Source organism: Mauremys mutica, chromosome 11, assembly GCF_020497125.1.
Source record: "Mauremys mutica isolate MM-2020 ecotype Southern chromosome 11, ASM2049712v1, whole genome shotgun sequence".
Lineage (NCBI taxonomy): Eukaryota > Metazoa > Chordata > Testudines > Geoemydidae > Mauremys > Mauremys mutica.
The window spans coordinates 39,000,285-39,017,330 of record NC_059082.1 but is presented as its reverse complement, the minus strand read 5'-3'; the positions used below and the strand labels follow the sequence as shown (position 1 = coordinate 39,017,330).

Here is a 17,046-nt window from a genome sequence, read left to right as displayed (position 1 = left end):
ATGTTCACTTTCCTTCCAGGTCTCCCTTTTCCCATTCCCCTTTTCAGGCTGCAGGATGGCCATCCCGCAAGGCTGGCCATGGGTAACATGCTGCCTGGAGAATGGGGTGGGTAAGACAGTCAGACGTGCTGCTGGATATGTAGCATAGTGAGTATAGGTATGTCAGGGCAGCATGCAGGATGGGACTGATGGACTCACAAACCATGCTGTGGTGCTCACCTTCCTGGAGAGGACACAGGACCATCCATCTCTAAGCCAGATGTTGCTGTGGTATTGGAGGCTGCTGGGAACTTGATCTGCTGGAAAATACACACAGAGATGTCACCTAAGCAACAGCATCTCAGACCTGTTGCTCCCTGGCACACAGCTCACACCTTGTCCTCTACAAAGAGATGGCTGAATCTGGACTCCCACTGCAGCGGAAACACATCAACATCACCTCCCAGCCAGTGACCTCAAAGCCCCACTGTTCCCCAGTGGGGTTGGTCAGTATCATTAACCTCAGTTTACCAGAAAGGAAACTGAGGCACAAAGAAGTGCCACGACTTCCCCACGGTCACAGAGCAAGTCAGTGAATGAGACAGGAACAGAACCCAGGTATCCTGACTGTTGGGGTTGTGCTTTAGTCACAAGCCCTGGCTTCTTGGCTACTATTGTTAAGTATCTGTTAATTCTTCAGATGCGTTCTTAGGGTATCTGCAACTCACAGCTAGAGCCAGACTGGACAGGGACACTGCAGGGCCCAATTTCCATGGCATTTCTAGGCCAGATGATCACTTCCAGGAAGTGGTTAAAGCCCTGATCTCGCCTTCCTCTGCAGCATGGGGCACAGGTCCCTTGCTGGAGGATTCTCTGCAGCTTGAGGTCTTCAAACCACAATTTGAGGACTTCAATAACTCAGACATAGATTAGGGGTTTGTTACAGGATTGGGTGGGTGAGATTCTATGGCCTGCATTGTGCACGAGGTCAGACTAGATGATCATAATGGTCCCTTCTGACCTTAAAGTCTATGAGTCTATGAGAATCAGGATCTGCTACCACAGGCTTGTGCAGTAGGCAGGGGCAGGAAGATCTGTGACTATGGAGTTTATTGCAGGATTGGGGCCTAAGTCAGACAGGGTCTGATATACTAGCATATGTACCATTGCCCTCTACCAGGGAAGGATGAGTTGGCATGTCTGTAACAGTCCTTTCTACCTGCTGAATGAACAGTGTTATCTCTTTAGCTCAACAGACAGAGGCTTCTGTAGTCAGAGCAGTAAGGGCTGAGTTTGAATCCTGTTACCGTCACCTGACTGGTAGCTAAGCAGAGAGTGCAGGCCAAAATTCAAAGCACAGATATGCACACACTCTGCGCTGCTCCAGTACAAACACTGAACAGAACAGGTGGAAAAGCAACAGTGGTCATGGGGTACTAAGGTTCCAGGCCAGTTCAGAGACACAGCTGGATCAGCCCCATGTGGGCTGGATGCTATAAGGGCTGAGGAGCACAATTAAAATGCAGGGTATTTAAACGTACAATGAAATCGCTATGGAGTCACCGTGCTGTCACTTGAGAATTACGGAGGTTCCAGCACCAAGCAATAGAAAATAGCTCAATAGGGATCATGACACAGATGTAGGTACACCACCCAGCTCTACTCCGGGGAAACCTAGAATGGTACTGACCTCATGTGGTGGAGTAGCACTGTCCCAGCACCGGGACTGCAGCAGCTGCACTTTGCCATTCAGAGCCTGACTGCGGCTCTTTTCCAGCTCCAGCTCCTGCTTACAGGCGTCCAGTTCAATCCGCAGGATGGAAGCGCCGTCCAGCTGCCAGAGGGGGAAGAAAGCATGATGTGTATGAACCTTCCCGATGCCCACCCTCCCTGAAAGCCATGCTTGGTGGGACACCAGTGCACGCGGATCACAGCAGCATGGCTGGCCCCTGGCTAACGGGCAATTGTTACAACACACCCGGCAGATCTCAAAGCTGGAAAAGAATGGATGGGGGATCAGAGCCAAGGAAAGCCATTCCTACCTTCAGCTTCCTGATTTCGGACTTCATCTCAGCTTTTTCATTCTCCAGCCTCTTTATCCTGTCACTAACAAGAAACAAATGCAGGGAACCCAGTTATATTCCAGAGAAACCAGAGATTTCCACAGTGGGGCTTGGCTCCCTGGAAGCCAATCTGAGAAAGGGACGAACGAAGCCAAGAAGTAAACCAATAAATCTCCAGTGTCTTAAACAGGATCTTTGGCAAACCAAAAAGACTGGGGCTATGGCAACCCAATGGAATTTTGCTGCTGAATTCAGTGGTTCAGGAGAGCCAGCATTTCACACGTTAGAGCTGGGGGTAGATTGCTACTTGTGTGCCAGTTAATAAGAGGCTGTCCTAAACCATGGCCCAGGAGCCTAAAAAGAAAGTCTGGTCAACTCTGTGAGCACCAGGATCCAAAGTCAGCAACTCTATGATCAGCAGGAATTAATTAGGTCTCCAGGAGCCTGGAGAAGAGGCAGATGCCTGCATTGACTAGACAGCCCATCACCCTACACTTCTGGCCTGGTGGGTAGCATTGAGGGACCCAAGATCTCTCACTGTTAGAGTCTTCCTATGGTTTTATACAACAGGGAAGTTCTGGCTTGTAACTGCCTCCAACAGGATGATGGATGAACCATTCAATTAACAAGAACAGCTGTTCCCTACTATCTTCCAAGCAAGAAATCTCCCTCTCGTCACCTGCCAGTGACTTCCCAGCCAATCAATCTAGTAGTTCTGTAGCATGACAGGAGATGCAAGAACTCACTGGGTTTCCTGGATCTCTTTGTAAAGGGCCTCTTGTTCTGAAGTCCTCTCTGAGCCTGATCCTGGTACAGACTGGAAGGAACAAATATAAGATGTTTTTCAAGTAACCTGAGGTGTTGGCTTCCCTTATTTCCGATCTGGCACCTTCCCCACCTACCCCAAAGCAACTGCCTTCCTTTTGTGTGTTTGGGGGGTGGGTGGCACATGGAGAGCTAGGATCTATCACAGTGAGTCCATAATGTCCTTTGCTTGGTTCCATCTTTGTTATCAACCAATCATTCACCTCCCCAGAACCCACCTGCCCCCAGGCTTGGAACTGGCCAGAACAGCAGCCTGTATTTAACCAAAGACCTCTTTCATCCCCTACAGTGGTGCTGAGGCTGAACCATGGCTTGTGGAGCTGCCCTGAACAGCCATCAACCTGTTTTGCTATGACTGGGTCAGATGTTAAAGAGGGAGTATGAAACGGGAAGTGCCAGGGCTTCAGCCAGAACTCTGCTCCTCATTCCAGCCTGCTCTGATTAACGGCTGTGACTTATGTCCCCGGATCAAGCAGTGAGATATGACACTGTATGCAGCGTACATCAGGGAGATGAAAATAAAAGGGAGGCAGGGGTTGGTTGGTGTCTCTGCAGCACCGTGGGCACCCAGATGTACCATTGGACACTGTGTTCAGGACGGGGGAGATGAGAGGGAGAGAGAGTAGCAGAACAACTGGCTATTAGGTGAGGGGGGTCAGACTGGTTGATCAGAATGATCCCTTCTGGCCTTCGAACCAACGCATCTAGGAGTTCTCCCCGGAGGAGGGAAAGGGCACATACATCTCTCTGTTGCTTACTGTGTTTGTAGCCAGCTCTTGCTGTAGCTGCAGCAGCTGGGTGGCCTGTTGCTGCTCCCTCAGCTGTCTCATTAAGTCTCTGTTTTGTTCCTTCAGGCTAGGGGATAAAAGGGGTTGTAAATTTACACTGGAGTGAGATTTTCAAAATGCCTGATGGGACTCAGGAGCACAAATCCCATTGACTTTGCCCGGGATGTGCGCTCCTAAGTCACTTAGGGGCTTTGGAAAGTGCCACCAAGAGCACCATGGCTCTCCTCTCGGAGCCCGGACTCAGCTGGATTCAGTGGCTTGCAGGGGCCCAAATCTCCATTGTCCTGAGCCTTGGGGAGTCATTCACACCTGTGCAAAGTGGGGGCAAACAAAGGGTCAAACACTGCCCGATCAGAATGGTGCAGCACACCCACACTGCAGTGCCAGGCAGTGGTGGATGAGCCCCCTGGGGGTAGGGACCCCACTGCCCTCTAATGAATGGAAGATGACAGAAGCACAGGCAGCCCTGTGTAGAGTGGGGCAGCTGGGCTGGGACCCAGCGAGCTTTGCACTACCTTTCCATCCTCCCCCTCTTTCCTCCCAAGTTTGGGTATCTGGGACCTCAGGCTGGCACATACACTCATGTCCATTTTCAGCACCTCGGTGCCAATCTGAACTCCCAATCCCAGACCTGGGCACCCAAGTCTGAAACTGGACCCTGGGTGTGTACGTGGGGACACAGTGTGCCAGCCTTACTGGAGACTTCCTGGCACCAGCGGCTGTGTCCCTGGGCTGATGCAGCTGTGACTCTGCTAATGCAGAACCAGGGACGCAGGGTGAAGCCTTTGCTAGGCCGGCTGTGGGCAGGAGACTCTGCCGTTCACCCGGGAGCGGCACAGTCTGTACTAGAGCCTAGGCAAGGAGAAGTTCACCCGGCTATGGCTACCCCAGTATTGAAGTCCATGGGAGCAGAATCAAGCGCCAAGTCTGTGCTGGTGCCACGTCAGGGAGAGAACTCCACTGGCCAAATGCAGCCGCAGTGTCAGGTAAGCGGGCACAACTCCATTTACGCCAGTGAGCTGTGCCTGCTTACACTGCACCTGCATTTGCCCAAAGGAGTCCAGGATTCCTCTGCAATGGATCCAGAGAAAAAGGGTTTCCTAAGGAGTTCTGCCTGCCTCTCTCTGTATGTCCCTGGAGCCCAGAGGAAGCCGCAGCCTGCAGGCAAGTGGGGAGGGAAGGCTCCAGTTCATTTTTAAGGTGACTCCTCCATGCCAAAGCACCCAGGATGGTGTGTCTGAAAAACACTAGAGGGGACAATGGAAAAACAACCTTCTGATAAGAGAGAGGAAACCACACCACAGGGTGGCCCTAGCTGGAGAGGAAAGGGGATAAATGCAGGGATCAGAGCAGCAAGACAAAAGGACCTATGGAAAAAACAGCTGGGGAACGAGACCATTCACCCCCTACCTGCACATGGCGCCTCTCAGCTCGGCCAGCTCTTCCACATCCACCTGGAGAAGCTCGCAGTCCTCCAGGAGCTCAGTGTGCTGCAAGGCACATGGGAAGGACAGTTAGGCCTGACTAAGCAGTGCTAGGCCCCCCTGCCAGTGCCTGGGGATGCCGCAGGAGGAATGGGTACAGGACAGCCCAGGGACACGCCAGGAATCCCCAATGCAGGAGCAAGCCTTGAAATCCACTGCCACAGACACAATGTGAGCACATAACAAGCCTTCAGAAGACAGACAAAGGAACCACCCCATCCCCCACCTTCCTGTCAATCCCAGGTATTTCTAGAGCTGGTTGGAAAAATTCAGAAATTTCAGAAACCAGACAAAGAAAGTCATGTGATTTTTGTGTTCCTTTTCCAGCCGGTTCTAGGTATGTCAAAGGGGCTCCTCGCCTTGGGACCCAGGAGCTGGCCATCTTGCAACCTACATTCCAGGGCACATCAAATGAAGCTCAGTAAAAAGCTGACATATAATCAATGGATTTTGGTGGTGGGCTGGGTGGGGGCATTGACCATGGGGTTCTGAGCCTCTCACTTCAAAAGTCTTGTCTAGATAGAAAACTTGCACTGGTTTAGCTAGATCAAATTAAAATCATAGTAGTTAAACTGATACAAAGAGTGTGTGGATCTATATATAACCCTCCCACCACCTCTGTGAGGGAGGGGTCCTTCTCCCAGTTGTACAGATGGGGAAACTGAGGCAGATGGCAGGGAGGTAACTTGCCCAAAGTCACATGCTGACTTGGTGGGAGACATGGGATTAGAACCAAGGAGCTTGCAGCTCCTAGCTCCTCAGCTCAGTGATCCACTGGCTGGGGAGTGGAGGAGAGAACGAGAAAGGAGACTTGAGTGGCTGAGTGCAGAGCTGGGGCAGGGGTGGAAAGATGGTGCAATCCCAAGGCTGCCAGGTGGGGCAGAGAGACTGCAACTGGCGTGGGGCTCGCTGTCCATGTCCCACCTTGGCAGACAAGCTCTGACGCGCCATGTGTGCTTGCTCCAGTTCCTCCTCTTTGGTTTTTAGGGCCACGGCCGCCTGGTTCCATCTGTCCTTCCAGTGCTGGGAGACCTGCTGCTGCTCTGCGAGCTGGCCACACAACTCCTCCTGCTTGTGCCGCTGGGCAGCCTCCAGCTCCATGCAGCGAGCCTGCAGGGCTTCCTTCTCCGCCTGCAACAGGGACTGTGATGCCCTGCAAGACAGCATGAGTGCTGCAAAGTGCCGGGCCTGGCTAATGCACCCAGTGATGCTGCATGGGCTTCTCCTACCCAGTCTTCCACACAGACCTGCTCCCCTGTCCCACCTCTGCAATCTCCTTGGCCCTCCATATCAGCTCAGCGCAGCTGGTGAGAGAGCCTTCCCCTCTGCAGCTGCCTGGAACAGCCTCCCTCCCTCCCTCTCCCCACCTCCATCACCAAATCCCAGTGGGAAACCTCCCTCACCTCTCCACTGTCCCCTCCCCAGTGACCCAAGGGGCCAATGGAACTCCCCATCCAGTGTCCTTTCTGCCATCTGTACCATGTGCTGCCACCTGGAATCATTTCGCTTTGGGCAGCCTGTGGGATACAGGCTGCATGAAAGGCACTAGAAAGCACCCAGCGGCTTTGGGCTGGACTGCAGCAAAGAGAAGCCAGTTCATCGGATTACAGATTATTTAACAGCCAGGATGAGCTGCTGGACTGAAGGACTTCCCATCCTGGCCTCTGACCCTTAATGCTCCCACTCCTGACACAGGAGCAGAGAAGCAGCATGAAGATCTCAGCTAGGGGATGCATTCTCTTCCCTTGTGCCTCTCTATCCCTGTCTCCTACCCTTCCCGCTCCCAATATTCAGGTACCTGAGCCCTTCGCAGGTCGTTTGAAGAGCTGCCACATCAATCCCCTGGCCTCCAGGATCCCTCTGCATTTCTGACTTCAGCGCCTCCTGTTCACCCAGCAGCTGCATGCGCTCAGTCTCCAGGGCCTGGATCCTATTGGTCAGGATCTTCTTCTCAGCCTCCAGGTGGTGGAGCTGACCCAGGAAGGTCTCCAGTCTCTGGTGGCTCTGACCCAGTTCAGAGGAGAGCTGCTCATTTACCTGCAGTGGGAACCCATGTGCATAGCTGAGACTTGGCCTAATTCACTGCAGTGATGTCCATGCACAGGACAGCAAGTGAAATCTAGAAGCTGTGTATGATGAGATGGCAAGGGTCTTGGTCCATGAGATCCAGCTGACACCAAATGACCTACAGAAGTAGACTGAGCAGCTCAGCTCAGAGACATGAGGAGGTCAGGCATGTCCCACCCATGAGAAGGCTCTGTTCAGGTTACAAATTCTTAGGGCTGTCGATTAATCGCAGTTAACTCATGCAATTAACTCAAAAAAATTAATAGCGATTAAAAAAATTAATCACGATTCATTGCAGTTTTAATTGCAATGAATAGAATACCAATTGAAATGTATTAAATATTTTGGGATGTTTTTCTACATTTTCAAATATATTGATTCCAATTACAACACAGAATACAAAGTGTACAGTGCTCACTTTATATTATTATTTTTATTACAAATATTTTCACTATAAAAATGATAAACAGAAGAAATAGTGTTTTTCAATTCACCTAATACAAGTACCTTAATGCAATCATCTTTTTATCGTGAAAGTGCAACTTACAAATGTAGATTTTTTTTTGTTACAGAACTGCACTCAAAAACAAGCAATGTCCCAGGCCAATGGGGGTGGCGGGAAGCGGTGGCCTGCACATCCCTTGGCCCGTGCCACTTCCCGCAGCCCCCAATGGCCTGGAGCGGCGAACTGCCGCCAGTGGGAGCCACGATTGGCCGAACCTGCGGATGCAGCAGGTAAACAAACCAGTCTGGCTAGCCAAGGTGCTTACTCTGGCGAGCCGCGTGCCAAAGGTTGCCGACCCCGTGCTAAACATTCGTATGCCCTTTCATGCTTCAACCACCATTCCAGAGGACATGCTTCCAGGCCGATGACACCGTTAAAAAGATAATGCGTTAATTAAGTTTTGACTGAACTTCTTGGGGGAAAACAGTATGTCTCCTGCTCTGTTTTACCCACATTTTGCCATGCATTTTGCATTATAGCAGTCTCAGATGATGACCCAGCACATGTTGTTCGTTTTAAGAACACTTTCACTGCAGATTTGACAATGTGAGATTTCTAAAGATAGCTACAGCACTTGACCCAAGATTTAAGACTCTGACGTGCCTTCCAAAATCTGAGAGGGATGAGGTGTGGAGCGTGCTTTCAGAAGTTTTATAAGAGCAACACTCTGATGCAGAAACTACAGAACCCGAACCACCAAAAAAGAAAATCAGTCTTCTGCTGGTGGCATCTGACTCATGATGATGAAAGTGAACATGCGTCAGTCCACGCTGCTTTGGATCGTTATAGAGCAGAACCTGTCATGAGCATGGATGCATGTCCTCTGGAATGGTGGTTCAAGATGAAGGGACATATGAATCTTTGGTGCATCTGGCATGTAATTATCTTGTGAAGCCGGCTACACCAGTGCCATGCGAACTCCTGTTCTCACTTTCAGGTGACATTGTAAACAAGAAGTGGGCAGCATTATCTCCTGCAAATTGTAACCAAACTTGTTTGTCTGAGTGACAGGCTGAACAAGAAATAGGACTGAGTGGACTTGTAGGCTCTAAAGTTTTACATGTTTTATTTCTGAATGCAGTTTTTTTTGTACATAATTCTACATTTGTAAATTGCACTTTCAAGACAAAGAGATTGCATTACAGTACTTGTATGAGGTGAATTGAAAAATACCATTTCTTTTGTTTATCACATTTACTGTGCAAATATCTGGAATCAAAAATAATAATAAAAAGTGTACACTTTGTATTCTGTGTTGTAACTGAAATCAATATAGTTGAAAATGTAGAAAACATCCAAAATATTTAAATAAATGGTATTCTGTTATTGTTTAACAGTGTGATTAATCACAATGAATTTTTTAATTGCACCATTGATCACGATGAATTTTTTTAATTGCACCATTAATCGTGATTAATTTTTTTAATCGCTTGAAAGCCCTACAAATTCTAGGTCTTTTCCATCAGCTCAAAATAGAGTCTCTGGGCTTCACTCCAGTTCCTGGAAAGTCTAGCCTGGGCTCCAAGCTGCAGTGGATAGATGACAAGAATATCATGAGGAGACAAGGAGACAGGAGCTGAAGGCATCTGGCTCCAAGCACCTCCCTGCTAGTTCAGCTAGTAGAGGGGACTGTTGGAGAGAAGAAGATCTACAGTCCCCCAGCAGAGGGCGGTGGTGGGCACACACACAAGCCAACACTGTACCTGAGACTAGGCTGGGTGGTGGGGTAGGGCAAGTGCTTGGGAATATGAGAATGGAGGGAGCATCTTGGAAACCCACTTTAGTAAAGCAGCTTATTACTGGCTCTTAAGGGGCTGGGGCCCCAGGGCCCTCATTTCACCGAGAAGGGTGGGGTTTGGAGGCAGTGCTCACAGAGCAGGGTCGGTGGGTGATGCCCGCAGAGTCTACTTCCTCCCTCCTCCTCCCCACCCCGGTCCAGCACAGAGAGTCACTCCAGGAGTCACCTGTCTGAGAGTCACCAGTTCCTCCTTCATCAGGACCTTCTCCTGGTCCTGGCGGTTGGCCTGGGCCTTGGCATTCACCAGCTCCAGGTGAAGGTCTGACACTTGGCCGTTGAATCCCTCTCGGCTCCACTGTGCATGTTCCAACTGCAGGGTGAGATCCTGCACCTGCTGGTGCAGCTCCACTTTCTCCTGAAAGCCAAGTAGCACAGTCACCTTTCCCAACGGCCCATCTGCACCTGGGGCTGATCTGGATTCCCCAGCACAGATGAAACTGGTGAAAGTCACTGAAAGCCTATACAGACAGAGGGACCGCTCACCATTCCTCCTCTCTCTCTTCTCTGTCCACCCAGGCTGAACTCGTCACCAGGGTATCTCAACTTTCCTCCTCTCCTTTCTCCCACTCCATTCCTCCTCTTGTGTCATTGCCTCTCTTCCCCACCACCCCCCGTCCTCTCTCTCTCTCTCATTTGCCTGTGTCCACTCAGTACCTTTAGGAACCTCTCCCTGTTGGACAGGGCAGGATTCAGCTTCATGGTGAGCTCAGATACTCTCTCCTCCAGCCTGGCCACCTTGGAAGACAGCAGCTCCTTCTCCTGCCCAGGAACATTACACATCAGGATGAGAAAAAACAAATCATATTTATAGAGACTGTAACTGATCTGTGAACCCTTCCTGGCATGTGAGAGAAAGCCACAAACAACTGGGGCAAATAGCCTGAGCCAAATAGCCAAGCCCTCATTCAGGAAGGAATCTTTTGTCCTCCTTCTAACACTCAACAGTCCAGCCAATTGGATACTTCAGTTCTAGCCAACTATCGCCCAAGCATCAAACCCCCCATTCCTGAGGAAGCTCACAGAGAAGCTAGCTAAAGGCCAGCTACGAGCACATCTAACTGAAGCTAATGTTCTAGACACAGCACAATCCGGATTCAGGCCAGGACAAAGAACTGAAACTGTTTTAGTGGCACGGATGGATGATCTCCTCCTGTCAATGGATAGAAGCCAGACATCCATTCTCATTCTGGACCTCTCTGCAGTGTCTGACACTGCTGACCATGAGATGCCACTGTCTAGCCTGACAGAGTTGGCAGGAGTCTAGGGTAATGCACTAAAGTGGTTTGAGCTCTTCCTGGAGGGATGCACCCAAAGTTTAGTGATGGCAAACTACATCTCCACCACTAGACCCTTGTGAGCCTCCACAAGGATCAGTTCTCTCCGGTCCTTGTCAATATCTGCATGCAGCCAGTAGGTGAATTGGCCCAATGACATGGACTCAAGTGCCAGCAACATGTAGATGACACACAGCTCTACCCACCCTTCACCACATATGACCACACAACCACCACCAAGATGGCCCAGTGCTTGGATGAGATCATCTCATGGATGAAGAACCGCTGGCTGATGCTGAGCCAAGCAAAGCAAAGGTGATGTTGATGGGCAGAAGAGAGTATTTTGAGGAGTTTGCAGTCATGGAGCAGTCTCCTTTGATTGAAGATTCACGCCCACAGTTGGTCAATTCAGTGCATATTGTAGGAGTACTCTTGGATTCCTTGCTGATGCTGAGCTCTCACATTGCAACTGCCATGAGTAATGCATTCTACCATCTCTGGTTGGCTAGGAGACTCTGCCCCATCCTGGCCTCAGTTACTCACGCCTTCATCACTTCTCAGCTGGCCTACAGCAGGGTGATGTCCCTGGACGTGAAACCTTCAGCACTTAGGAAACTCCAATTAGTACAGAATGCTGCAGCATATCGCCTCAGCAACACAGGCTACCATAAGCACATCACACCTGGCACATGCTCTCTTCAAAGCAAGTTGAAGGTCTCAGTCCTTATCTTCAAAGTGTTCCGTGGCCTGCGCCCAGGGTATCAAAAAGACCTTTTACAGTTCCTGGCCAAAGACTGCGTTCGCTCCTCCAGCACAGTGGAACTTTCAGCAACATGGGTCAAGCTCAACTGTTCAGGAGACAGAACCTACTCCGGGGCTGATCCAAGACAGGGGAATGAATTCCCCCAGGAACTAAGGACCATCCCAAACCTCACCACTTCCCACTGCAAGTGCGGGGCACATTTCTTTGACCTGCCTCCTCTGATAGGAACACAGAGCACAGGTCTATTTAACAAAAGACCCCCAAACAAACAAATAAATGAACAAGAACCCTACCAAAACAAGACCCTGCAATCCACATGCTTCTCCCTCTGGGGAGAGGATGAGTGAATAACCAGCACGTGACAGATGTGTAATCACATTGCATTACTGGAAGGCGCTCAGATACTACAGTGAATAAAAGCCTACAGAGAACAGAGCAGAATAGAAAATGCAGCCATCCCAATTGCCAGCCAGACCACAGCCCTGCAGCGCAGGAAACTGAAATCTGGGCCTTCTGCGCCACAAGTGCACTCCTGGAGCACTTGCCAGTTTAGCCTCTTCTTGGGTCAGCCACAAGAGGGAGAGAGAGCCCACGAGTGCTTAAACGTGTCTGACTTTCGAGCCAGTAAGGAGCCCCCTAGTGCATGTGTACACTAGTCACTTCATTGCACGGCACCCCCATCAGACACAGATACGCATCACACCCATACTCACACACTCAAGTGTGCACCAGTTCAGGCGCGCACATAGAGAACAGCTTGTCCTTCTTGTTCTCATGGTTCACCAGCCAGTACTACAAGGGGAGACCTTGTTCTACATGCTACCAATGGGAGCTCAATCACAGGCTGTTCGTTACTCAGACCCACACGTTTCCTCCATCCCCATACCCGGCTGGTGCTGCTGTAAGCCGCTTGGAGTCTGCCAATTTCCTTGTGCAGTGCTGTTGTCGCCTGGAGAGAGTCTGTCACTCTCTGGTTGGCCTCATTGGTCTGGCTGAAAGCCAGCTGTTGCCCCTGGAGAGCAAAAGGAACAAGGGAACCTCTGAAGTAGGGATATGACCTGAATCTACATGCCTGAACTTCTGGGGTAGCTACGCCCCATCTCTCCTCTGGAGAGAAGCTGGAAGAAGGGAGGAGCAAATGTCTGGACACCCAGGTAGGGGCGAGAGCAACTATTTGTACAGCTTCCACAAACTCTGCAGTGATCGGGTTGGGCAGCTGCTCCAGCAGCGTCATGGTTTGAGGTTCACCCGTCCCTAAGGAGCGTGGGTGCGAGCGGACAGGACAGGAAGCATGTGAGAGCACAGATTGTAACGTACGGGCTTGGCGTGTTGGAGTGAGTTGGTACATTGCGGGCCTGCTGACAAGACACAATTTAAACGCAATCGCTTTGAGTCCAGGCAGTAGCACGTGTGTTTTTGGAGCGGAAGGAGTGAGGGGTCCAGTCCCAGCTCCAACATGTGATATTTCTAAATGTGTCTATTTTCTGGAGCTCATGGACTCATTACGAATTGGTGCCTAAACAGTGCAGTGAATCCTTTCCCAACCCCCTTGGGTACAACACCTACTCTGAAACGGAAGACCTGCGGCACGGGTCAGCTGACTTGGGCTCATGGGGCTTGGGCAGGGCCGGTGCAAGGATGTTTCGCATCCTAGGCGAAACTTCGACCTTGCGCCACCCCCACGCCCCCACCCTGAGGTGCCCCCCCTGCGGCACCCTGCTCCCCCGCAGCAGCTCCCCCCCTCCGCCCTGAGGCGCCCCCTTGCGGCAGCTCCCCACCCCCCACCCTGAGGCACCCCCTCCACCCCAGCTCACCCTGTTCCGCGCACAAGAACGAGCACCCTGAGCACGCCGTCGCTGCTTCACTTCTCCCGCCTCCCAGGCTTGCGGCGCCTAAGCTGATTGGTGCCGCAAGCCTGGGAGGCAGGAGAAGTGAAGCAGTCACGACGTGCTCGGGGAGGAGGCGGGGCAGGGGTGAGCTGGTGCAGGGAGTTCCCCTGCATGCCGCCCCCACCCCTTACTTGCTGCAGGCGGCCCTCCCCGCGCTCCCCTGCCCCAGCTCCCTCCGCCTAAATGCCGGCGGCGATCGGGACCGCCGAAGATCCGGCCGCCGCGGTCACTGCCATAGAAAATGGTGCCACCCAAATCCCAGCGCCCTAGGCGACTGCCTAGGTCGCCTAAATGGTTGCACCGGCCCTGGGCTGGGGCTGCGGGGCTAAAAATTGCAGTGTAGACATTCGGGCTTGGGATAGAGCCCAGGCTCTGAAACCCACGATGGGAGAGGGTCTCAAACCCAGGCTCCGACACGAGCCCGAATGTCTATACCACAATTTTTAGCCCCACAGCTCGAGCCTTGTGAGTCAGTTGAGCTGGACTCTAAGACCCAGTGCCATGGGTTTCTTATTGCAGTGTAGACATATCCCTAGACAGTGACAGGGGGACTGTGCACATTGGACCAAGGAACTAACCTCTTTGGCTGAGTTCAGCTGCTGGGTCATTTCATCCCGTTCCGCTTCCAGAACCTTCATGTGCTCCTTGTAATCACTCAGGGTTTCTTGAAGAGCTGTCATTTCTCGGTTCAGCTCCTCCTTCTCCTACAAATCAGCACAATGGATACATCAGCCAGCTATGATGAGGCACCAAAGTCACGAACCACCCCCTAGCATGCACAGAGCTGGGTGAATAGTGAACAGCTTGATCTGCAGATATTTATGGGAATAAAAGCCATCCAGTTTGGTTTGCTGCAATCACGTAAAGAGAAAGATTTTTAAGGCCAGCAGGGACCAGAATGATCATCTCATCTGACTTCCTGTATAGCACAGGCCAGAGAATCTCACCCACTGAATCCTGCCTCCAACCCATCCCTTCTGGTTGAACATGACTGACTGTTTCACAAGTATCCACAGGACTGCCAGGCATTGGTGAAAATATTCACAAAACCTGATTGTTTCACAAACATTAGCACAAATGTCACAAACATTCCCTGGTCATCATTCTGCTATTTTAAAAAGCCTCAGGCAGCCAATCAGGCAGCAGAAATACCATTCAAGTATGGTGACCATTCACGCCTCACAAATAGCTAGCACTGCCTACTCAGCGCAAACAGATTGCGAACCGTTCCCTCCACCCTCTCCCAGGATGGAAGTGCTTGGGTAAATGATTGTTTGCAGGACTCGGGTGTGACTCATGAACAATCCTAGTGTGACCAACTCACAATTTGTCCTTGAGTCTCACAACACCTGGTGCTTTTTGTAAAGCCCCAGCTGCTGGATTCATGTTATTATAAGAGAATTCCACGTTTCTTGCACTCATAGTTGCAGAGAAAAGCTGGAATACCTGACCCAGGTGTTACTCAAAGGCTCTGTAGTCAGGAGGTCAAGGGAAAGAACTCAGGTATTGTTGGGTTTTCTTTAAAAAAGCCATGAATATTAAGTCAGCCTCATGATTTTGGAACACATGGGGTTAGCCATGCTGCGATCTGCTAACCAAAACAGGACTCAGTCCCTAACAAGTGCTGCCTGTAATGGCTAATACAACCAGCTCTTGCCTGTGCCCAAGTGAGAAAGAACAAGCATGTCTGTCTGCTAGAAGTATTATTGTTGTGCCTGTCACTTTAAGGGACAGACTGTGCCAATTACTCCCTGCCTGGTCTTGGGGGTAGTGTGGAGCTGCACTCCCCAGGGCAAGATTACTGGGAGGGGCGGGAGGCACAATCCCTGAGATACAAGGAGGAGGGGAGGGGTTCACCTGATTCACCACCTCTGCAAAGTGTTCCCCTTTCTGTAGCCAGCCAGCCAGTGTGGACGGGGGAGAGCTGTAGCACCGCTCCATCTCTGCCTCTTTCAAGAAGATTGCTCCCTGCACACACACAGAGGGAGTAGTCCCTGCTCTTCCCTGCGCTCAGAGATTAGGATTGTACCTAGCCTGTGTGCAGAGCGGGTCTGGCAGGGCAAGCAGCTCTTTTTGCCCTCCCATGGAATACTCAGGGTCAGCCTGCCCTCAGCCTCTGCGCTCTGATCACAGTGCCGGTCCCACTGCTCCATGGGAGCAAGGGCTTTTCATGGTCTGCCCAGGCCACTAACAGCAGGGAACCTGAAGGTCACCGCTCCCCTCCTCCCCTAGCCCTGTGCTATATTTAGCTCCTGAGTGTCCTCTAATTAGATCTGTCCTTGTTGTGGGTTTGCTGGCTGGGAGCTGCACATTTCCAAGTCTCCAGAGTCCAGGAGCAAACAGGGAGAGTCACACAGCAGAGTCCAACATAGAGCACATGTGATGGCAACTCCTGCACTCTGCCCCCGAAGATTTACCCTGAGTATGTGCAGGGGAGTGAGGCTCCAGAGCAGGCCTGAAAACGCCTACAGGGACTTTAGGAATCAGGACGCATAACATTAACCTTTTGGTCTTCCCAGTGCCCCAAAATCGTGCAACCGCTGCTGTGCAATTCCAAAGGCTGCAGCCTTGTAGCAGTGCTGCATCCTAGTGCATGCAGTCGCGGGCGCCCCGGCCCTGTTTCAGTGCTGCAATCGTTATTGCGGGCAGTTGAATATGCCACTGCCCGATGGCTCTATCCGCTACTATGTGCAAGGCCTTCTCTGAAATGTTTGGGCCCAGCCCCAGGTAATAGCCACTGGGGTTTGCAAGGCCTTCCTTACCGCAGACAACCTCTGCCTGGGACTTGGGGAGACCGAGCGGCAGCTCATTCTGCTCAAGCAGGATTTGGCCTTCACCACCTCCATCTCCAAATTAAGGATCCTAAAAGACAGACAGACAGACAGCAGCCCCACCCTGCTTCCATTCGTCACATCTCAATCTCTCTGTCACTTTCCCAACTGCCCCTCCCTCTGCCCTCTTTCCAACCACCATGTCCATTGCCTGGGCACTACCTGACAGCTGTCCCCACCCCCACGCTCCAAATGGACCCCTTGTCCAACAGCTGCTCACTGTGACCCCTCTAGAGATGCCCCAGACCCAAACTGCCAGGTTGCCCAAACCCCCTTGCTCGCACCCAACCTCTGGATCAATCACTGTCAGCCACTGTCCCCAGCACAACCCCTTTCCCTAAGGAAGAAGAGTAAGTTACGCTGGTGAGGTCAGTGCTGGCGAAAGGTGCCAGGCTGACGTATAGACTGAAGTCCTTTGCTTAGCCACAGAACAGGTACAAGGGACCGAGCAGGGCACACACCAAACCTGACCTGAGTGGAGTTCATTCAAACCCTGGCCTGTCTGCTGAGCATGCCAGCCAGGGAGACAGCTACTGCCAGATCTGGGGGCTGCGTTTCTGGTGTGGACACTGGGCCACTAGGACTGGACTGAGACCTTCGACAGAGTAACTCATCACACACAAGCCACTAACAGCTCTCGGGTCAGAAGAACTTTCACTCACTCCCCACTGGCCTGGGCTGGAGTGGACATGGATGCCTAGGGGCGCTCTCCACCTCCAGTCTCGAGCCACCCAGTCTCCTGGGTTGGGGCAGCTGCCCCACTGAGAACACAGGCCACCG

The 17,046-nt window shown here is 51.5% G+C and overlaps 1 protein-coding gene across 8 annotated transcripts in view; it reads right to left on the bottom strand.

Moving 5' to 3' along the window:
* The window catches only part of LOC123344212 (protein lava lamp), a 42,715-nt gene that overhangs the window by 19,654 nt on the left and 6,015 nt on the right, over positions 1-17,046 (bottom strand). For 7 of the 8 annotated variants that reach the window (XM_044980143.1, XM_044980140.1, XM_044980141.1 and 4 more), the window contains 13 exons: positions 16,198-16,297; positions 14,014-14,139; positions 12,433-12,558; positions 10,164-10,268; positions 9,676-9,864; positions 6,938-7,176; positions 6,064-6,292; positions 5,066-5,145; positions 3,626-3,722; positions 2,789-2,859; positions 2,022-2,085; positions 1,670-1,813; positions 220-299 (listed from right to left, as the gene is read on the bottom strand). In XM_044980143.1, coding sequence (XP_044836078.1) covers positions 220-299; positions 1,670-1,813; positions 2,022-2,085; positions 2,789-2,859; positions 3,626-3,722; positions 5,066-5,145; positions 6,064-6,292; positions 6,938-7,176; positions 9,676-9,864; positions 10,164-10,268; positions 12,433-12,558; positions 14,014-14,139; positions 16,198-16,297 — 1,650 coding nt within the window. The remainder of the gene's footprint in view (positions 1-219; positions 300-1,669; positions 1,814-2,021; positions 2,086-2,788; positions 2,860-3,625; positions 3,723-5,065; positions 5,146-6,063; positions 6,293-6,937; positions 7,177-9,675; positions 9,865-10,163; positions 10,269-12,432; positions 12,559-14,013; positions 14,140-16,197; positions 16,298-17,046) is intronic. The other variant, XM_044980139.1, reaches the window with a different exon arrangement.